The sequence below is a fragment of the Rhinatrema bivittatum genome, chromosome 6 (genome assembly GCF_901001135.1).
Source record: "Rhinatrema bivittatum chromosome 6, aRhiBiv1.1, whole genome shotgun sequence".
Taxonomy (NCBI): Eukaryota; Metazoa; Chordata; class Amphibia; order Gymnophiona; family Rhinatrematidae; genus Rhinatrema; species Rhinatrema bivittatum.
The window spans coordinates 29,444,275-29,467,339 of NC_042620.1; the positions used below are offsets into that span (position 1 = coordinate 29,444,275).

Below are 23,065 nucleotides of genomic sequence, written 5' to 3' on the forward strand. Positions count from 1 at the left end.
GTTTCAGGTAAGCAACTCTGCTTTCTCTGGAGGACAAGCAGGATGGTACTCCTCATACATGGGAGATTCCCAAGCTATAGGCTGTCCAAGCAGGACAAAGCAGGAAACTGCACAGTGCTGAAAGCACCACCCCTCCCCCTTTTGCTTGTGAGGCAGTTGACCCATAAAGGGGTCTAGGTGGGAAAGAGTTCCATTCTACAAAGAGAAAACCATAGAACAAACAAACACAATACCCCATATGTAGCAGAGGCACCTAAGGTAGGGGAGTGATGCGATTGTCAGCAAGAAACACTCTGCATCATGGAAAACATTACAAGCAGGGTTTTGGATCAGTAAACCCTGACAAAGACAGTAGGTCTAGAACCTCCTGGATACAGGAAAAAGTCTAGAGATGTAAACAAGAGAAGAACTCTTGGACAAAGACCACAGTTTCCTTGGGTGTTAAAAGACAACCAAAAAAATAACCGGGGCCGGAGAGCTCTCCAGAAGAGACTGCAGTCCACTGGCATCTGAAGGACAGAATGCATCTGCAGAAATGTGCCCCTTGTTTAGCTAATAGGCACAATGGGCAGAAAAACCCAAGCAACACTTGGAAGAATATCAACAACAACAGGGTCTGTGACAGTCCCTACGTGCCAAAGTACCAGACATAGCTGACCATGCAGGTCAGCATCGAGTTTCAGGGGATAAAGGCAATCGCTGAACGGGAACGCTAGCACAAACCCCCAACTGACGTCATAACGCGCAATGAAGTTCTAACTAGATCATACAAAGCATCCGCTTACTAGCCTCCTCGCCAGACTTCGACTGACCATCCTGAAGCTGCTGCACCCAACACAGACAAGCCCACTGCATAAAACTGGAGCAAATTGCTGCACATAAACCCAGAGCGGACACTTCAAAAATCCTTTTGAGGTGAACGTCCAATTTATGATTCTGAATATCCTTCAAAGCCACGGACCCCATAACCAGGATAGCAGTCTTCTTGGTAACAGCAGACACCGCCGCATCCACCTTAGGAAGGGAAAATAGGTCTAGGATCTGTTCAGGCTTAGGATAAAGCTTTGCCTTTGCCCTCCTGACTCTTAAGCTGGCGTCGGGAGCAGAACACTCCTGATCCACCAACTTCATCACCAAATTATAAGGGAAGACTCTTGCTGGACCCCAAAGTCCATTCAGGACTGGATCTGTCCCCTCCATATCAGAGTCCTCCTGCGGCACCCTCCCTTGAAGTTCAAGAACTCAAAGAATCAACGGACTTAACTCCTCTTTCCGAAACAGACTGCCCACCTTAGGGTCATCACCCTCTGAAATAGGGATCTCCTCCAGATCATCCCCAGATCCATACCGACCGCATCGATTGCCGTATCGTGTGAGGGAAGAACCCTGGACCCCCCAGAGACCCTCCTCTGAGTCATCCGACACCTCACCAGCCGGATCTGAGCCCAACAACCGCTGAAGAAAAGATGGCCACTTCGAAGGACGTCCTGGTCTAGAACCCACATTTAGATCTTCAGATGGTCAGGTCTGGGTCCCCAGTCCTGCAGCACTTGCCTCCTGCTGAGCTAGATAAGCCTCAGGCAGAAGCAAAACAAAGTCTACAAAAAAAGGGCCTGGCAGCACCAGCCACCGGATGAGAGGACCCCACAAGAGGCAGAAGGGGCCCTTCAGCCTCATCTGCTCCCCTTGCTCCTCCTCGGGATCCAAACAAACTGGGGAAAGCCTCAGGAGAAAATCCCCCCCCCCCCCCGCCCCCAGTCGGCATGGCCCGGGCCACATGAACACTCAAAATGGCCACTGTTCCTGCGCCAAGGGGGAAAGGATCACAGACATGTGCCGAACCCCAGCGCACAGAAGGAGCAGATGAACTCTAACCTCATTTTCACCAGCACTGTGCCCTTGGATGGCCTTTCGCCCCAACTAGAAATCCGAACAGAGACCGAATCTATATAGGCGTACATGAGCGGCAAACAGAGCCACGAACCAAACCACCCCAGCGGGAAAAAATACCTCTGAAAGTGCCTCAGCCCAACAGAACAAGAAACATGGTGAACTTACCACAAAATCCCCAGCCGCTCAGACAGAAAAGGCAGGAAGTCATCCTTTCAGCACCTCCGATTTCCTGGCAAACGCTTTTTTTTTTTTTTTTTTTTTTAAATAAAGTTTACAAGGCCTACGTCCAAGGACAGAACACAGAACTGCTACAAGCCAAATTCAAAAAGGACAAAAAAAACAGAAAAAGAAGACAAACTACTACCCTGAGCCTGTAGCCGCCTCAACAGCCTCATGAAAGGGAGGGATCTGGACTACCAGATTTACACCCCACGGAATGAAGGAGCAAGCGTACAAAAGGTTTATCATGACCCAGCTCATCCACCTCAACCAGACAGGGAAGGATCTACTAGACCCTAAGCACTAGCAGTCACTCCCATATGGAGTAGGCCACCACGGTAATCAACAGAGGGACTCCAACAAAAATGGTCCAATGACCGCCGCTATCCCCCAATCCTGGACTACAAGGAGATGCACAGATTCAAAAGAATTGAGGCTCCAGTTTGGCGATAAACCTGCAAGGGACGGAGCGCCAATGGGCTTCCCCACAAAGAGGATTTCTAATATGGGATCAGTCAAAAGATATAGTACTCTTCTGAGAAAGGAGAAGACTCCTGACACTACCCTCCTGGTATCCCACACCCTCAGAGGCTCGACCAGGAACGCAGTCTTAGGGTCAGTTCTGTGCCTGCGGCACACAACCTGTTGTGCTCGCCATGAGGGAAACACACACAACCATACAGCAGAAGGTAACTGGAAGAATAGTGCCTCTCTGCTTAAAAGCACACTGACCAGATGGCAGCACACATATGATCCCACTCGCCATGCTTGTGGGTAGAATCCAATGGCACAGCAAGGACCGAGTAGCACCTGTTAATCAGTGGTTGTGCACTGCCAAAAAGCAACAACAGCGTGTGTGATGGCGCTTTTGTCAATGCTCCCTAGCACCTTATGGTGCAGAACAGACAAGGAAGCTGATACGATGATGGCAGAACCCTGGCATGGCTGTGTACTGCACAGAGAATGCTGCCTGCCAATGCCCAAGGTGCTTGGAGTAGATAACCCCTGCTGTACCCAATCGCGCATGCTGTGTTCCTCTATTGCACTCACTCCCAATGGACTGAATAGGAACAGTGTGATGATGGCGAACCCAGTATCACTGGGGCTCTGAATATGGCATGGTGGTGGAAGGCTTATGGCATCACCCCCATGGTACTCCCAATTCCTGATAATGCTCCAAGAGGCTGAACATAGCCCTTGAAATTGCATTGGGAATGGCTCAACACAGTTTTCCTCATTGAACTGCAGCAGTGAAGTCCATGGCTACAGATGGTGCTCTGCAGTAGTGTCCTGCAGCATCCAACCACGTCCACTGGTGTGTACCATGGTGACAGCACCCATAACACTCTCGCGCTCACCAAAGATGGATCGCATCAATGGCATCAAACGTTGCTGCACCCAGGGCTTTCACAGCACTTGACTGTGTCTTGAACAGTTCGACAGTATATTGCGCCATCCCCGGTGCCCAAAGGGCCTGCAGCACAGATGGAGACCCCGATGACCAAAGGCATCAATGGACCGGCAGTACAAAGGATGTCAGGAGTGCCTGCAGGCAGAGGCTCTGCAGCCCCAACACGCCTCATCAGTGCACAAAGGAACAGATGACTGCCAGTGCCATCGATGGTTCCCCTCAGCTAACCTATACGTCTGAGGGCAGCAATGCTGCAAGCTGAATGGCATCCCTCACCAGTGGCTATGGCTGACAATAGCCTTGATAGCAACCCTAGCACTCATTAGCACAGATTATGCACAAAGCCAGGTGGGGCCTTTGATGTCCCCTGATCCCAGAGGCTCAGGGTTCCCGAGTTCGGCATCCATGTTGCTTGATAGCCATAGGCCAGGCATGGGATAGCACAATGCCCCCCTCGGTGCCCTGTCTGGACCCTGTAAAGGAGCAGAGGGCACCAGAACACTGCACCTGGATGACTTGGCACTCCAGGGTGCCTCGAGTAGATGGCAACCCTGGCACTAGACATCATTAAGTTCTTCCAAGGCCCGAAACCGCCCTCGCCCAAAGGCTTCAGTGGCACTCAAGGGCTCTCAGGAGCCCCGGTGGTCGATGGCCTCGAGGGGAACCAGAGCGCTCAATGTCAATCCCAGTGCCTGGTTGAGAGCAGTAATGAATGGCATCACTGGCCAATACATCTGATGGCCTCCATGGTGGCCCCCGCATCTCAATGGCATCAAGGCCATGCACCGCTACAGCATTGAGGGTAGCCACAAAAAGACCTCGATAGAATCGAGGGTGTCTGTGGCATCGATGGCCTATAGAATGGCTCCATTGGCAGCCGGGGGGGGGGGGGGGGGGGGGGGGGGGGGGGGGGGGGGGGGGGGAGGAAGAGACCATGGTGCTCGATGGCAGTCCTTGTCCCCAACATTAAAGGTTGGTGCCGCTCTCCAACATGTCGAGGCCCAAGGAGCTCGATAACACTAAGGTAGATGCCGTCCTTCTGCTGCATCAAGATTCTACAGTGCCTGCAGACGCCTATGGCACAGAAGGCCCAGCCAGCATACTCACAGCGTGCACAGGGCTTGATGGCATCCATATAGCACTTATGGCATCGAGGGTTCCCTGGTACCTGAACGGCATCAAGGATGACCAAAGCGCTCAATGGCAGTCCTGCTTCCTGACACAGACATGTCAGATCATCAGTGCAGTGGTCACAGATGTGCACGAGCAACTGTTACAGGGCATGGTACTGAAGGTGCAACAGCAAGCTGCTTGCCCAGGCTCCTGCTCGGCTTCTCTCACAAGGAGACTGCACTGCCATCACAGGCAAGCAGGAGGGGAGGCCTTGTCATCCAGAGCTCCTGCCCGTAGAGACTAATTCCTTTGAATGTAGGGAGGATGAGCTCTCTCTCCCCCACAGGAATGGTGGGGTCCTCGATTTCTTCACTATCCGAACCTCCATCGATGCCAATCGACCGATGAAACGACATGAACTCCTGCCCGGGAAGAACTCAGGCGAGTCCCAGGTTCAGCAGCCTACACGGATCACCCGTGGACTGCATTCTGTCAGTCCTGCCAGCACTTGACAAAAGGTACAAAAACAGAGCAAGGAGAGGTCACAGATACTAAACTGCAGGTGCAGTACTTATTTAATAAGGGATAGTATTAGACTCTGCCAGGCTGCACAGTGACTTAAGGCCTGCCTTGAGGTGGCAGACAGTGAAAAGAAGAGGAAAAAAGGAAAAGAAAAAAGAAAATCTCTTATCAGAATTCATGAATCGCCTCTATCAATACTCTAGGCAATGTAGAAATAAATCAGTCACAAAACGATACAAATGAAGACAATCACAAAACAAATGACTTCTAGTCATAAAAATTCACAGGGGTTCCCAAACAGTTCATTATCAGCAAAATGATTCATGCTAGCAAATGTTCAAAGACCCAGAAAGGTTAATAATAGGCCTGTTTAAATAGCCAAGTTTTCAACAAAGTTTTGAAAGCTTTCACTACTACCGTAAGGTAAAAAAGAAAAACAGCTGCAGCTCTAGAAAAAAAAATCAATTACAAAAACTGAGAAGAGAGCAAAGCTGAATACTGTGACACATAAGGCTCCTGCAACCACACGGCTCCACAGAAAAGAGAGAGACTAAGGGACTCTGCGCCTAGGGGGCAGGGTGATAACTACAGCTGCACATGCTCAGTAGGGCATGTTGAACGTTCTAGAATCTAGAATCAGTACGGTGCGCTCAGGCCGAGTGCACCGTTAGCCCCCATTTGGACGCGCGTTTTCGACACGCTATTATTACCCCTTATACAGTAAATGCGTGTTGATGAGCCTATTAGTTAGTCCCGCGCAATACAGAAAGTAAAATGTGCAGCCAAGCCGCACGTTTTACTCTCAGAAATTAACGCCTGCCCAAAGGAGAGTGGCCTGGGCGCGCATCAGGAGAGCGGGCGATCGCCTCGGAGCACCGGCTCTCCCGCGCATTTTACTGAATCGACCCGAAGGTTCTGTGCCGGGCTCCATGCAATGACATCATCCATGAGTGAGGACTGACATCCTGCTTGCCCTCTGAGAAATGTAATAACCTACTGAGACTGTTTCAGGCTGCTTTGAAGTGATTAACAGTCCAAATGCTTTTAGAATGTTATCTATTACTTTGAAGCTGTTTTTGGAGGCTCAACTTTGTGAAACTGATCATAACTGATTGGTCAGAGATGGGCTACATTGTATCCCAACCAACCAGCTGGCTTTAAAATTCTAAAATTAATGAATTCTAGAGAATATTTTTGGACAGTTATTTAATAATTGCTCAAAGTTATTCAGATTGTGGAATGAAGACCGTAATAAAATCTGCAGTTACCAGGAAAGATCAGGATTCTCTATAAATAACAGTTTTTAAATTTTGAACTGAATAAACAGCAGCATCTATGAAAATTTCATTGCCCTTGAACTATTTCGGGGAGGGGGGGTGGGGGACGGGAACGGATGATTAGTGTTCTATTCAGGACACATTTATGGCTAATCAAAACGTCCTCATGCACACAGTATGAATCTAGGACACAGGCACAGACAAGACAAAACATTATCAAACAGGCGTAAGAATGAGAAAGATGGATAAGGAAAATCAGGTTCTTACCACCAGCAGGATTAGCTGATCTGGATCCTTGATTATGAAAGCAGCCAAAGGACAGGCAAAAGGTGAATTAAAAGACGTATTAAAGAAGCTCAGCATGCAATGCAATGGTCATCTATAATATACATTCTGCTGGTGAACCTCTTCACTGACTACAGCTGACCTGCATTAATCCCCTTCTATTGCCAAGTCACAGCACCTAGTTAATATGAAGTGCTACATCCCGTGAAATGCAACAGAGCATAAGTTTCTCAGCCGCACTGTGAAAAACCCTCCTCCCCTACCAGGGAAATTGCTCCATTGTACCATGTTCTAAAATTCCTGCATTTTTACTTTTTAAAAACAGAATCTGATTTGCAATGGCAATTTTCAATCAGATTTTGCATGAGCTTCATTACAGCTACCAGTGAATACATTTGTTGATTTTATGGTACCACAGTTTCATAAAAGAAATGGGAGTACTATCATTAATGTTACTATAACTGGGCCAACTAAAGTACATGTAGGCAGGCAAAGTGCAGGAAAAAAATCATGTGAAGACACTGGTAAATTTGGAACTAGAATCAAACACTTGGCTCAGCATTTCATATCCCATTATTTTTTTTATTATTAGTGCATTTTGTCACACCTTTGTTCAAAACATAAAAGTCTTAACATGGGAAACTTATCAAAGGAGCAGGCTTTTCTGAGTACAATTTAGTCAATTCTACACAGGCATTTTGAACAGGCAATATAAACAAGAGATGTGCATTCATCTAGGCCGAATTAGACAATTTCAACGAAATTCGGGGCTGCTAGAAAAAAAAAAAAGGCCCGAACCGCAGGAAACTGAAATTTCCCATGGCGGGCCGATAAAGCACATCTCTAATATAAACCTACATTGGAATTTAGTTCTGGCCAGAGATGTGCTTAGGAGGTGATGGGAGGAGGGGGACATGATTCGGTAGTCCTGCCAACACTGTAATTTCCTGTATGGTACCAAAACCTCCCCCCCATGTCTGACATCACTTTTGAGCTGCAAGAATATGGATGGGCCAGAAAGCTTTGGCAGTCTCAGGGGGACCCTGCTCTGTTAGCTTTTCCCAACGTTATGTACCCTTCCACCACCACCCTACCCTATGGTCGGCCCTGGCTGTGGCACTGAGAAAAGCATTCCTGTTCAGTCAAAGAGTGCCATGAGACAGAGTAGCTACTTCCCTGAAAACACTGTTCTCCAAAAATAGCAGTCCAAGAGTCATACTGACGTGCACCTGTTCAGTAGTTTCCGCCAAGTTCCAAAACTTCTTCAAAGTTTAACACCAATGTCTTTAGCTTCTTTTTGATAGTTGGAAGGAATAATTGGTCAAGGTAGAATTTAAAATCCATTGAAACAAAATATGATGGCCATTAAGGTCCCTTTGGCCCATCTAGTCAATCCAATTTGCTTCTTTTGTCACTGACCCCCAACTGACTGCAGGCTAGGGCTCACTGAAACTGCAGATAAAGATACCACCACCACCAACTTTCCAGGTCAAGTACTTGAGCTAACGAGTTTAGGGCATCAAATGAGGCTTTCATTAGCTCACTGATGTCCCATGATACAGCAGGGTATCAACAATCACAAGACACCTCATAAAGCAGACAACTAAAATCAAGAAAGAAATCTGTTCCTTTTGTAGTAATGCAGTAAATACCAACTGCAGATACGCAAATTCTGATAATGATGGATTTTAAACTAAATGCAGATTTTTTGTGAGGTTTAGGGGGCAAGAAAACAAGTTTAGAAACCTCCTCTCACACTAAATGAAGAATCGTCTCCATTTGCAGCTGTATGATCAGCTGCAAATGGAGACGAGCTGGTGAATGCTTTGTAAAGCAGCTGGAAGAACTTTACATCTTACTGGACACTTTAAACCTATTAATTCCTACCCCTTTTTCAACAGTAAAGTTGCTGAAGGTTGGGATGAAGGATAATGCCCTGATTCTGAGAAATCAGACCTAGTGAATCTCCTAATTTGCTGGAATTGCCTGCATCTCCATTATGCAAGGATCTTGTACTTGTCTAGACTTGTAGGGAGTGATACGGCTCAAACCCTTATTTTTCATAAGCTTTTCAATTCTTTAGCCTCCTGGGGTATCAGTGGATATGTATGCAGAAAATCTTCTCACCAGTAAACGAAGATTGCACCTGTAGTCAGACAGCATATTTTCTTCCTGTTCAGGATTATCACAAAGAACATCAGACATGGAGGAGTCTAAAACGGTCTTGACACTGGCAGGGTTCTTTATATGCTATGCCCCAAAGCCAAAGATGGCAGAGACCGTACTGGCTCCAGAGCTGGCATGAACCAAAAACTCCTTAATGCTTCCAGTTCTATAGACCAGGTTATAACCAAGAGAGATTAGGTACAATTCTTAAGGTAGAATGCTCTGAAGCAGGAGGTAACCAAAAAGAAGATAGATGGCAAGATGCTATTATTATGAGTAGGCCCTTGCATCAGCATGTGCATGCAGGGACGGATCAGCATACTGAACAATCCCCGGCAACAGCTGCAACATGGCACAGGAAAGCTGTATAACAAAAAGGTGTTGTAGTTCCCGGCAAACTCCACGATAGGCCTGCTCCTGTACAGTGTGGGAGGCTTCCTCAAGGCTAACTCAATTTACACAAAGAGCTCTTTAGGAACTCTCTCAAAAACAAGCAAGTCCAGAACCCTGGGGACAGTTCAGTCCCAACCAGGTTATCCTCCTAATATGGGCACTTCATGCCCAAACCCTGAGCCATGTGCTGAAGGTGTTGAGACAACACATAAAAAGTTATACATATACGGAGGCCGATTTCCTACAAAAGAATGACTCCTTGCTGGCTTTTACCCTTGTGTCCTAGAAACTGAAGACCGTTGTAGAAGAACCTGACCACCAGCAGAATGTTTCACAGACTCTGAAGTCTTTTGGCCAGACATGATGTCCGGCTTGAAGCTAGATTCAATTTTCTCATCCTTTCCTGATGGATCTCGAAAAAAATGCTGAATTATGTATTTGGGGAGCAGGAATCCGAAGGAGTAGAACATGAGAGGTGGAATACTGGATGCTCACAAAGAAGGACGAAGATCTTGTGGCATTATATTCAATAATTTCAAGGGAGCGAAACTGTGCAACAAGGCAATGGCCAGGGTGCATAGGGAAAGACAAAATTAGCAAAATAAATAAATAAATAGAATAAATTAAAATGAAGTGATTATGCCATTGTATAGGTCATGGATGCTGTAGTTCCAGAAGTATACAGAGAGCAGAGGCGGTCCAGAAAAGGGCTAACAAAATGGTATAGATTCTGCACCAAAAGCTCAAGGAGATGAGACTAAAGGACTTAAACATGTATACTCTAGAGGAGAGGAAAGACAGTGAAGATGAAACAATCAAATACCTGAAAGCTAATAATAGTGCGCAAAAGTACATCTTTTTCAGTGGAAGTGAAGTTCTAGAACAAGGTGGTCATGATACGAGGGAACAGACTAAAGAGCCACGTGAAAAAATATTTTTTCACCAAAAGGTAGTGGATGCATGTAACATCCTCCTGAAGCAGGTGGTGCAGGATAAAACAGTAACAGACTTCACAAAGACGTGGGATAAACACAGAAGATCCTAATTGAAAAAAGTGAAAAAAGACAGCAGTACAGTATAACCTAGGAACAACACAGGCCATGGGGGTGGTACAAGCAGGCTACCGCTAGCCAGAGACCGGCAGGATCAAAGGTTGGTGGCGATGAGGGTCCAGCTGAGAACAGGAGGCTGAATCCAAGCTTTGGCCAGCAGAAGTTGTAGTTTAGGTCTGTGGCCACTACTTCATGTTTTGGGCCAAGAAGCAAGCTGTAGAGAGGAGATGGGAAGGGCATTTAGGGTTAACACCAGCCAAAGTACACATGCACTGGATGGAAATATGCTGAATGAGATGAGATCAATTCGTACAAGTTTATTTTCTGACCTTGCAGTTTCCTCTTATTCTACTACTACTACTTAATATTTCCATAATGCTACACAAAACATGCGGCGCTATGCAAACAAACAGAAAGACAGTCCCTGCTCAACAGAACTTACAATCTAATACAACAAACATACAGGACACACACAGTTGTGAACCAAGCTTGGGATTTGGCACCATAAGCCTTTATCAGCAACTACCAAGACAATTTCCCCCTTTTTCAAATAGTTCCTCAACTTTAGTCCAGTTATTGCTGACACACTACAGCCAGACCCCTACAACCATGGGCTCTAAATCCAGTCTCTAGGTGTTGCTATTGTGAAATGTCTATGACTCCCATCCCCTGCCCATACAAAGGGGCTGTGAACACCCTCAGACCCAACCAACCCAGGGAACAGAAAACCTGAACTAGGAATTGAACTCAGGTCCTTTGCATGGCAGTGTACAGTATTGCGGCTGAACCACCAGACTTTAATATAAATGGTGAAAACTATATCCCTTCTGCATCTCATTCTGATTTAACTAGAATGTGATAATCTTGTGGCCTGCAAAGGAGTGGAGCTCATATTAATGTAGAAACCAGCTGCTCCAACTATAAAGGTAATGGAAGTTGAAGTCACTGCTGCTCCTTGTGACCTAGGACAAGTCACTTCATCCTCCATTGCCTCAGCTACAAACGTAAGTTGTGAGCCTTCTGAGGACCCAAGATACTCCCCTCTGAAAGATTCAGGGGCTGCAAGGTCACTCTTTCAACATCCAAGCTGTGAGGGACAAGGCCTGGAGGTTGGGATGGCATCAGGTCGGTGGACGTTCCCAGATGGATTGGTTCCCACAGGGAAAGATCCTGCAGGTATGGGAACCAGATGTGCTGGGACCAATAAGGCACAATAAGAATCATGGTCCCCAGGTCCTGCTGGAGCTTTAGGAGCATCTTGGACACCAGGGGAAGCGGAGGATAGGCATACAAAAGGCCCTTGCCCCACTGGCAGACAAAAGCAGCCGATGCCATCCTGCTATTCCCCCCAGCTAGAGAACACAACTAGCTTGCTTTCTTGTTGTAAGGGGAAGCAAAGAGATCCACATCCAAAGTTCCCTAAAGATGGAAGATCCAGTCTGCTACCTCCTGCTTCAGGGCCACTCGTGAGGCTGGAAGGAACGACTGAGGTCATCCGCTAGTGCATTTGCCTGTTCTGGCAGGTACCTGGCTCGGAGAAGAATGTCCTGGGACAGAGCCTACCACCAGATCTGGACTGCCTCCTCACAAAGCAGGAACGATCCCATTTCTCCCTGCTTGTTGAGGTACCACATGGCTACCTGATTGTCGGTATGGATGAGCATGATCTTGCTGGCCAGTAGACCCTGAAGTGCCCAAAGGACATACCAGACCACCTGTAGCTCCAGGAAGTTGATCTGGTATCCCTCCTCTTGAGCTGACCAGTGACCCTGAGGGCAAAGAACTCCCACATGTGTCTCCCGACACAGGTGGGAGACATCCATGGTGAGTACAACTTGAGTGGGGGAAGCCTGGAATGGGACTCCCCCACTTCTAGGTTGGGAAGAGACATTCACTACGACAGGGAGTTCTGAAGTGGTGGAGTGACTTGAACGCACCCCCGAAGGTCCTGAGTGGCTTGGTGCCACTGAGACCGTAGGGTCCACTGCACCCTGCGCACGTGAAGGCAAGCAAAGGGAGTGACAGGGACAGTCGCAGCCATGTGCCTAGCAAACATAACATGCACAGAGATCTGGCGACTCCATGAGATCGCTCCCGCCAAAGACATCAAGCTGATTGCCTGATCCCTAGGCAAAAATGCCCGAGCCTGAGTCATATCGAACCTGGCACCTATAAAGTTCAGGTGCGGGGATGGGAGCAGCTGGGACTTGGGGTAATTGATTAGAAATTCCAATGTCTCCAAGATCCGAATGGTGGCTTGCAAGGATTGCAGCACTCCCTGCCTGGAAGTGTCCTTGATGGGCCAGTCGTCCAGGTAGGGAAAAACCTACACTCACCGCCGCCTCAGATACACAGCCACTGCTGCAAAGCACTTTCTGAAAACGTAGGGTGCCGAAGCCTGACAGAAAGGCAGCACCCTGTACTGAAAATGGTGTTCGTCCACCACAAACCAGAGGTACCTCTGGTGGGCGCAGGCAATCCCTATGTGAGCACAGCCATTTTATAGATCAAGGGAGCAAAGCTAGTCTCCCTGGAGCAGGACAGGAATAAAGGCACCCAGCAAGACCATCCTGAATGTTTCCCACGTGAGGAATTTGTTCAAGGCCCTTAAGTCCAAAATCGGACATAGTCCTCCTGCCCTGTGTGGGATGAGGAAATACCTGGAGTAGAAGCCACTTCCCCACTGTCTGGGAGGAATGGGTTCTACTGCCTTGGTCATTGTGAGGGCGGAGAGCTCGAGTAGTATTTCCTGATCCGCTGAGGCCTCCCAAGGGAGGCACGGGGGAGAGTATGGGGGAACCTCTTGGAAATTTAACCTGTACCCCTGGCAGATGATGGAGAGGACCTGCCAGTCCAAGGCAACAGCTGTCCAATGGTCTGCAAAGGACGTGAACCGACCTCCGACAGGAAGGCCCGTCGCTGGCTCCATTGGTAACTAGCTTGGACTCCCTTGCAGCCAGTCAAAAGCCCGTAGCAGAAAACCTTTACGGGGCTGGCTGAATTCTGGGGATATGCTGTTACCTAGGACAAGATCTCTGTCCAGCCCGTAGAGACTGTGCCCTACTTGCAGGAGGGTAGTACTTCCTCGGCCAATAAAAAGGGCATCAGGGCCCCTGCCTTGAGGATTTTTTGCCAGAGGACTGAGGGTCCGAGGTGCTAGCAGAGATATGCTACAGGGTCTCATGATGATCTTTGAGTTGTGCTACTGTCTCCTTGATCTTGTCGCTGAAGAGATTCTCTGGTACAAGGCAGGTCAGCAATACGGTCTTGCACTTTGGGTCAGAGATCTGAGGCCCAAAGCCAAGTCATATGATGAGCCCCAATGCATCCACAGCTACCCTTGCCTCTGTCTCAAAGACATCATATGCGGACCTAACTTTGTTTGTCGCATTTCAATCCCTGCTGCACAACCTTCAGGAAGTCTTCCTGGAGCTGTTGAGGGAAGTGGTCTACCAGTTCCTGAACGTGCTTCAAGAGTTTTCTGGAACATTGGCCCATATATATAGCTGGTAGCAGGCAATGTGCGCTGCCAACATAGATCCCAGGAAGACCTTGTGGCCCAGGACATCTAGGGCCTTGTGCTCATGGCTTGCCGGAGCCGAGGCATGGGTGCAAGACCTCTTCGTTTTAAGGGCCGACTCCACCACCCCAGACTGGTGGGGGAGATGGTGCCACTCAAATCCAGTAGATGGCTGTACTAGGTAAATCGCATCTGTCTTCCTGTTTACCGGGGGGGGGGGGGGGGGGGGGGGACCAAGATCGGATGCTCCCAGAGCCAGACAATCAAGTCCTTGAAGATATCATGGACCAGGACTGCAACAACCTCCTTAGGAGCGTCCATGAACTGTAGGATCTCCAGCATCTTGTGCCTGGAGTCTCTCTCAGTCAGGAATTGGAAGGGGACCGACTTCACCATTACTCGTATAAAGCCTGTGAACATCAGATCCTCTGGAGGGGAGCAGTGTCTCCCTTCTGGAGGAGAGGCTCAGAAAGTAGTTCTTCAGCGTCTTCAGAGGAAGAGAAGGAAGGCTCATCTTCCCACAGGTTGAAAGGGGCATTGGCCTCACTGACTGACGACACTGGTGGGGGAGCATGAAGAGCGGAACACAGAGGGCCCCGAAGGCACCACGGGCCCCGGGGGCATTGACGGCAAAGGACCCAGTAACTCAAGGCTTGGTGGCCGCAGGACCAGTTGGGGGGGGGAGGGCATGCCACCGGAGTCGGAGGCCCTTACTCACTGGAGGAATCTGCAATGGGGATGGTCTCTGATCGCGGTTTCACTGGTGCCTCACATGGCAGTGAGGGCTCCCAAGACACCAGTGTAGGTTGTGTCGGCAGGACACCGAGGAGCAGATCCAAGCGCTCCGGCAACAGCGCCAGCATTGACGGTGCAGGCTCCGGTGGTGGCGGAGGCCCCAAGGGGGCTGGCGACTCGATGCCATGATGTCTTGTCCCACTGCCAACAGTACTCTGTGCTCCAACTCCTCCTCAAATGTTGTCGATGACAGTACAAGCTTGAGGAGGAGACAGCGTGACTTGGTTCTCCTTGGAGCCCTGTGGGGAACCGGTGCCCGATACCAATATTGTGAGGACCGCCTCGAGACCTTGGCATCAATGTCTCATTGGTATGGGGCTACTTCAGTGGCATCGTGGATGATGCCGGGCGCCTTACTGAGCTTGCAGCCATGGGAGGAAGGCGATCTATGTCTGTGCTTCTTTGATTTCACCCGATGTTCGGCTTGGTCTTTCCCTGTGCCAAGGATGATGGCAACGATTCAGACCTAGAAAGGGAAGAGACAGACAGGGGCCAATCCCCAGCACCTACTTCCAGCTGGGAAATCTGCAGAGGAGAGGACAAGATGGGGCCAGCACCCCCAGGGTATTCTTTACTGCGAGACGTCGATGTCTCCAACACCGATGTTATGGGTTTGGACTGCCTAGCCCCCAAAAAGCTTGCCCATCTTGTCCAGGTGTTCTCAGCAACCCTTGGGGATCATCTGAGCATAAAAAGTGCAGTTGCATACATCATGCGAGGCCCCCAGGCACAGAATGCAGACTTCGTGGGGGTCTGAGATGGACATGGTCTGGGGGCACTGACGGCAGTGGCGAAAACCGGACGACGCCATGGAAAAAAAAACAAAATGCTGAGCGGTATTAGACCACAAAGAACGTTGTATTTACCATGACACCTTTAACTAGGGCTGGGAAAGGATCGAGGAACCCAGCGTGGGAAAAAACGAGAGATGAACTCAAAAAGTTTTCCGAAGAAAAAAGTGCGAGCTCCACATCTGCGAGGCGACAGCTCCGAGGAAAAGAAGAGACTGAAAAGGGACCCGTGTGGACATGTGGATAGTAGCATGCCTATTCAAAATCCTAGAAACTTTGACAGAAGTTTTCCATGCTGGGCTCCATCTGATGATGTCACCCTCGTGTGAGGACTACCATCCTGCTTGTCCTAGGAGAAATCTACACTATCTGAATATAATCCACTGTGAAGTGGCTGAAAGGTGGAATATAAATCAAATAGAGTGATTTATCTTAATGAGGAGTAATTACATTCACAGGTGCAGAGAATGTTCCAGTACAGAGAGGAAGTTCTAATTTGATTTTCCAACAGAAGACAACAGTGCAGAAGCTGTTGGAGAAAATTCAGTTGTAAGCTCTCCCTAGTGGGAAAGGAGCTACAAGGTAGCTCATGTCTTCCCCCTGGAAAAATAGGGGGTGTTTCAGCAGGTAGCTGTTCCTGTTTTAGGAAGCAAAAAGTTGAGACATTCTCTTGCAGAAAGCAGAGAGAAAGAAACTGATCTTGGGATTCCAATGAGGAATCCCACTGAGACTGGAGTGAAGGAAGCTAGTTCTAAACTCAGTTAAGTTCAGAGTCCTAAGGAAGTAAAATTATTTTAAAGCCAGAAAGGAAGTGACTTTCAGGGAGGAGTAAAGTGGGAAGGAGCAGTTTGCTGCTACAGAAAGCAAAACCTCCCAAGATCTAAGGTGTCCTACTGTGGAGGGTTGTTGAGAAAGTCGCACCAGTCTCTGAACTGCTAGCAGACAAATCCACAGAGTACAATTCATTTGGATAAGTTGTACTAACTGTGATGTTCATCTCTTACTCATCCTGCTCTCTCTCTAAAAGAGCAGAGAATAGCACTTGGACTGTTTGCTGTAAATATTTTCACTGCTATAACTTTATTCAGTAAAGGGACAGGTTTTTTTTTTGTTAAGCACACCATCCAATGTACTTCATATTATTTGGTGAGAAAGAGAGTGGAAGAACAGTGTGCCTGTGTACCAATTCACCGGAGGGCACAACAGAGATTTACTCTGCTTCTCTGTAGCAAGAATTCAATATATACATTCTTTTTAGTGTGATTGATGAGCCAGATGGTTTCAGAAACAATTAGGAAAGACTTGGATAACTGTTTTATTTCCCCCGAGCTAAGAACATCTGATCAGCTATCATCCTGAGGAGAGCATGGAGAAATGAAATGGGCATGAAAGAGATGGAGTTGAGAAGAAAATGGTAACCTGGAAAGTATCTACATTTATTTGCGTGGATGAGCACATGACATGGATGCAGACTGTAATGACAGAATCAAACTGGCAGCTGGGTCTGTCTGGCAAGCTGCAGGTACAGTAATAACTAGTATCCCTAGCGGAAATGCATGCACTCATACCTGGATCTGTCTGGTAAGCCATGCAGGAAACATAAGAGGCCGACATTCTGATAAAACCCACTCTAGCTTCAGTAGCTGTTTAGAATATTATAAAGCTTTGTAGTTAGACTTGGGAAGGAAGGGGTGCTGGGTATGAACTAAATAGGAGATTGAGTATGCTCATCTGCACAAAATATTAGAGTACAAAGGAGAAGATGACAAAAACTCTCCAGGATAAGGAGTGATATTTTACAAGCAGTCACGCTCTTTTGGCTGGCACCTGGGATATAGCCTTAACGGTGAAGACAGGAATAAGTGGGCAGTCACAGTCTTTTTTCTATCATCATCTACTGTTACTATTTCTGAATAGTTCTTGTCATTCTTAAGGATCATTTTATAACCGCAGTGAAAGAATAAGCCTACTAGGATCCCATTTCATCCATAAAAGAGACGTTAAATCAAAAGTAATAGCAAAGAAAACAAGACCAACAGTGAAAAAATGCTAAAAGAAAACCCTCAGATAACGTGATGCAAAAAACACTTCATAAAGAAAAACTTTATGTGATGGCCTACCCCCAAAAAAAGACTAGAGAAAGGAAGCATGGAAAAGAAATACAAAGACCACAGATAAGACAGGACAAAGGGATAACTCCGATTCAGACAAGCAGTAAAATAGGAACTTAAGACCGCTAGCCTCCATGGCTCCAATGTTACTTTGCCAAAGTCCTAGTGCTTGGCAGAAACTCCTTCCAAAAAGGTATCCGAGTTGAGTCAAGTCCTGCCATCACCATGACTATTAAACATGCTTATTTTTGGAAAACCTTGATGCTCCCAAAGTAGACAGGACTTCATCTCAAAAGCTGGCATTCCACAGCACAATACCTCTTTGTACCATCATACTCTGCTGATAGGGAGCACTGCCCTTTTCCAAACTCTTTTGAGATTTCCCATCCACATGGTACCCAGGTCTAACCCTGCTTTACTGCTAAGATCTTGAGGGATCAGAGTCTCAGCTGGTATGTGGCAAGGTACTGCAAACACTAAAGAACACTTCTTAAAGAAAAACAATATTCTGTCCATTTCCAGTTCACTGTTTTTTGAAGGGTTCTGCACAGCAGTTAGTATCTAAACTACAGTGAGAACATAACAAGAAATGCATAGAAAGACAGGAACCAAGACCATCACCAGGGACAGTACCAGGTTAGATATGGGACAGAGGAGAGACATGAGCAGAGTGATGCCAACATGCTTCAAAATGCAGCACCGGGAACGCTGAACACTTCTAAAGTTGTCATTGGATGCAAATTGCTTAAAACAAAGTTAGCTTGAACACACATGCAATAAACAAACAAAAAACTTGTAGAAATTGTCTCACGTTGGGACTGTGAAACCACTTTAGCTCTACTACGACCCCGGGTATCAGCAGGAGTCGAGGTCACATTGGTCGCACTTCCAGAGCTCTGCCGTCTTGTGCGGATACGACCTGTGGGATACAGTCAAACAGGAAATTATGAAAGAAACAAAATTGTGTTTTACACAATGTATCATTGGAATACCTAAATTCAATGCAAAATTATACCATCTCAGCTAAGTAATTTTACTATGGTGGAAGTATCTCCAAATGTGGGCTCCTGCATTCATTAAAAAGACAGTGAAAAGGCGACAGAGGCTGTCTTCATTTCCAGAAATCGGTGGCCATGTATCTCTACATGTTGCAGTTGGGCCTAGTCTTTATGCGAGGCAGACGTGCTCAGGAGTTCTCTGGTCCTAGTTTCAGGCACCTTCTGGTTTCTCCTTGTCCTGGCTTAAAATTCTGTCTTATTAAAGATCTCTAAAACCTCCCATTTTTGCCCTTTTAATACAGAAAGAAGCTTACAGAGGAAGGAGAATCTTTTAAAAAAAAAAAAAATTTGGCTGATAAACAACATGTGAAAAAATAGAAAAAAATATGTTACAACTCACTTGTGCCTTCTCTCAAACGTATACAGTAAACCACATCCTATGTTCACTATTTTTTACTGAAGTACCATTTTAGTTGCTTTAGTCATTCAGTGAAAAATCTTAGCATCCAGGTTTCCCATGCCATCTCGTGATGCTCAATACATACCACCCATCGCTATACTAACGTCTGTGTTAGCCAATCAAGTAGTTGGACTCATTATAGTGGAAGCTCGTCCAGTCAGAAAAGGCTCATTTGTAAAGGTACAGCATATACAGAATTATTGCAGCTAATTGTCAGATAGTCTCTGCACTTTTTATACAGCGAGTGCAAGACCATTACTTTCCCACAACTGGTATTCCATTGTCGCTATACCTCAAACATCCTTTGAGTTCAGGAATAAATCCAGGTTTCTTTTGAAGAGTAGTTAATAATGATAATGCCATTTGGGAGTCAGTCTTACAAGTCCCTCCTTTTAAATAAAGGGCATAAAAATTATATTACGTTTGTCCTGCATGCCCACTTTCTATTAAATGAAGATTTTACCCTCTTTCTCCCAGAAGGGGGCAGGGGTTTTGAAGTCTATGGTAGCCCAAAGAAACCACATGTTGTTATAAACTGCTGCATGCCCCGCTATTGCACAGTATAAAGTGAGGACAGTTTTCTTTTAAAGGAGAACTAAATATGAGCACAGGCTCTAATTATCGGGCCGATTCAGTAAAGTCCGCGGGAGAGCGGGCGAATGCCCGCTTTCCCGGCGTGCACACAGGCCACTCGCCTAGCGCGCGATTCTGTATTTAAATGAGGCCCGGCGGTAGAAACAGGCAAAAGGAGGCGTAAGGGACAATAGCGCGTCCCTAGCGCCTCCTTTTGGCCCGGAGCGGCAGCTGTCAGCGGGTTTGACAGCCGATGCTCAATTTTGCCGGCGTCGGTTCTCGAGCCCGCTGACAGCCACAGGCTCGGACACCAGACGCCGGCAAAATTGAGCGTCCAGTTTTCGACCCGACAGCTGCGGACAGACTTCAAATTTTTTTTTTTTTTAACTTTTTTTTACCCTTTGGGACCTCTGACTTAATATCGCCATGATATTAAGTCAGAGGGTGCACAGAAAAGCAGTTTTTACTGCTTTTCTGTGCACTTTCCCAGTGCCCGAAGAAATTAGCGCCTACCTTTGGGTAGGCGCTAATTTCTGAAAGCAAAATGTGCGGCTTGGCTGCACATTTTTTTTCTGAGTCGTGCGGGAATACCTAATAGGGCCATCAACATGCATTTGCATGTTGAAGGCGCTATTAGGTTCGGCGGGTTGGACGCGCGTTTTCGGCCCCTTACTGAATAAGGGGTAAGGGAAAACGTGCGTCCAATGGCGGGTTAACAGTGCGCTCCATTGGAGCGCACTGTACTGTATCGGCCCGTATGTGATTTGTGGAAGACAACAGCAACACAACTGTGCAATTCAACCAAACATTTTTCAAGATTCCAGATTTTAAGCAACACTTCAGGACACAATCCAGTGACCAGAAGGTTCTCTCCATCCTGAACTGCGATTTTAGCAATGACATGAAATCTCTCACTTGAGCATACACAAACTGAAAAATTAGCATTTTATTTCTGCACCAATACAGTGAAAGTCTACAACACATTAACTGTTCCAAGGGAGCAAAACTTCAAAGTAATGAGCTTCTATTTTTTTTTTTTTTTTTAACTGGGCTTTGTTTAAAGTGAGTCAACATATGTCACCAATGCTGTCACTACTAAAGAAAGCAGAGTTGCTTACCTGTAACAGTGTTCTCTGAGGACAGCAGGATGTCAGTCCTCACATATGGGGAGACATCATCAGAAGGAGCCTGGCACGGAAAGCTTATGTCCTAGAACTTTGAGCTGCATTGAACATGCTCACGCACACAGTATACACATGTCCACGTGGGGTCCCTTCAGTCTTATATCATAGAATTCAGAAGAATACATTAAAATAATGAAAAAAGTCAACTCAATGGGGTGGTGGGTGGGTTTCATGAGGACTAACATCCTGCTGTCCTAGGAGAACACCTGTTACAAGAAAGCAACTCTACTTTCTCTGAGGACAGAGATGGTACGCCTCACACATGGGTGAATCCCTTATTATAGGCTGCCCCCTCCCCCCCAACATAAATGAGAACCAACAAAACACAAACAAGTGTCAATGGGGGGGGGGGGGGGGCAGCCTGAACAAAAAAAATAGGCCTTGGGCGGGAATAGAGTTGGGATCTACACCTCAAACAAGTTCCAACGGGCAGACTGGCCAAACCTCCTGCCGCATCAGCCATCCATATCAAAACAATGCAGATCTCCTCCATGGGAACTGCTTGCAAGTGGGTTACAGACGCTGCCATGTAAACAGAGTGAGCCTTGACATGACCCCCAAGATGCAGTCCCGCCTGGGCATAACAGAAGGAGATGCAGTCTGCTAACCAATTAGAAAGTGTCTGCTTGGCACCAGTGATACCAAGCTTATTCCTATCAAAAAGAAACAAAAAGTCGGGAGGACTGTCTATGGACGTTTGTCCACTCCAGACAGAAGACTAAGGCTCTTTTGCAGTCCAAACTGTGCAGGGCCTGTTTGCCTTGGTGCAAATGTGGCCTGGGAAAGAATGTTGGCAGGACTCTGGACTGGTTAAGATGGAAATCTGACACCACCTCAGGCAGTTGTGCATACGCAAGACAACCTTGTCATGAAAAAACTTAGTGTAAGGTGGATAAGTCACTAAGGCCTGGAGCTCACTGACCCTGCAAGCTGAAGTGACACCCACCAAAAATGTATATTAAGGAACTGACTGCGAAAAGATAAGGGAGTGGAGTGGGTTTGTCTTATATTGTATGCGTGAGCATGCTCAATGAGGCTCAAAGTTCTAGAAAATTTGACCTAAGTTTTCCATGCTGGGCTCCATCCGATTTATTTATTTACCATTATTTGATGATGTCACCCATGTGTGAGGACTACATCCTGGTATCCTCAGAGAATACCTGTTACAGGTAAGCCTGGCGTGACACTACTGATAATCATCGACCCTTACTCAGATGCCTACTAGCAAAGGCAATGTGATACTGCTTCACTCTTTTTTGAGAGGTAAGACATGGTACTTGATAAAAGCTACACATGCAAGACCACTAATCATCAGCTAGAAATCTCTTAACTAGCCTGAGGAGAATTTTTCTTTCTTTCATAAGGAAAGGGACAATTTCAGACTTGTCACAACACACATGAAGGTTTAGAATATATAAGGACAGGTGCGTCACTTGATGAAACAAAGAAAATAACGGGAAGCCAATATAATGTGCAATGCAACTATCAGACAGAATATGTGCATTCACTTCTCTTAAAACACTGACGACACTAATTCACATGCTGCTTCTAGGTATGCTTACCAAATAAAAGAGAAAAAGGCAGTTATGTTAGTTCATCTTCTTTAAGAGAAGAACACAAAATAGTCGGTGGCCAGTAATGAGTAAGGAGAGAAAAGGGAGACCTTCAGTGAACAATTATTTAGTGTTATCAGTCTAGTAAAAGCTCTCTCTCCCAGAACATGTAAAACCTTTGTTCAGTTTTGATGAGAGAAGCCTGGGGGGTGCTTACATCCCTTGAGGCTAGACGATAAAGCTAGCTGCCTCTGGCAGAAATATCCACTGGCAGACTTGGGTCAGCACTTGAAACTGGACAAGTGAAAGAGAAAGTTGTCTGCATCCATAACTAATTTCAAAAACAAATTTGGAACAGCTGAAGGCAGGAGCATTCCCTCCCACGCTTCCAAGAGAGAAAGGGAAGGCAGCATTTGCCAAGTTCAGCAAGACACCCTTTCTGGCCAACAGAGGGCACAAGCAGTCTCTAAGAGAAATGGGGAAAGGAAACAAAGAGGAGGAATATGGCTGGAGTGTGACATAATATGCTAAAACCTCACACCCTCTTTAAGCAGGTAAAAATCATGGTCGCCCAAACCAGGTAGTGTGTGCAGTGCTGCTGGTGAGAGCTGGGTGAACAGGGAAAAAAAAGCATTGAATCTCAGTGAACAGCTTTGTGTGTAAACATGAGAACCAGAGGTGCTGGAAAGAGCAAAGAAAAGAACAACCATGCAACAGTTCATGCAAGTGACCACCGAACACAGATGAGA

At 46.8% G+C, this 23,065-nt stretch overlaps 1 protein-coding gene across 21 annotated transcripts in view; it reads right to left on the bottom strand.

Annotated features, from left to right (window-relative positions):
- CLASP1 (cytoplasmic linker associated protein 1) overlaps positions 1-23,065 on the bottom strand; it is a 637,864-nt gene that overhangs the window by 256,072 nt on the left and 358,727 nt on the right. For 13 of the 21 annotated variants that reach the window (XM_029605186.1, XM_029605182.1, XM_029605181.1 and 10 more), the window contains 2 exons: positions 18,360-18,467; positions 6,703-6,729 (listed from right to left, as the gene is read on the bottom strand). In XM_029605186.1, coding sequence (XP_029461046.1) covers positions 6,703-6,729; positions 18,360-18,467 — 135 coding nt within the window. The remainder of the gene's footprint in view (positions 1-6,702; positions 6,730-18,359; positions 18,468-23,065) is intronic. The other 8 variants (XM_029605188.1, XM_029605187.1, XM_029605198.1 and 5 more) reach the window with 1 other exon arrangement.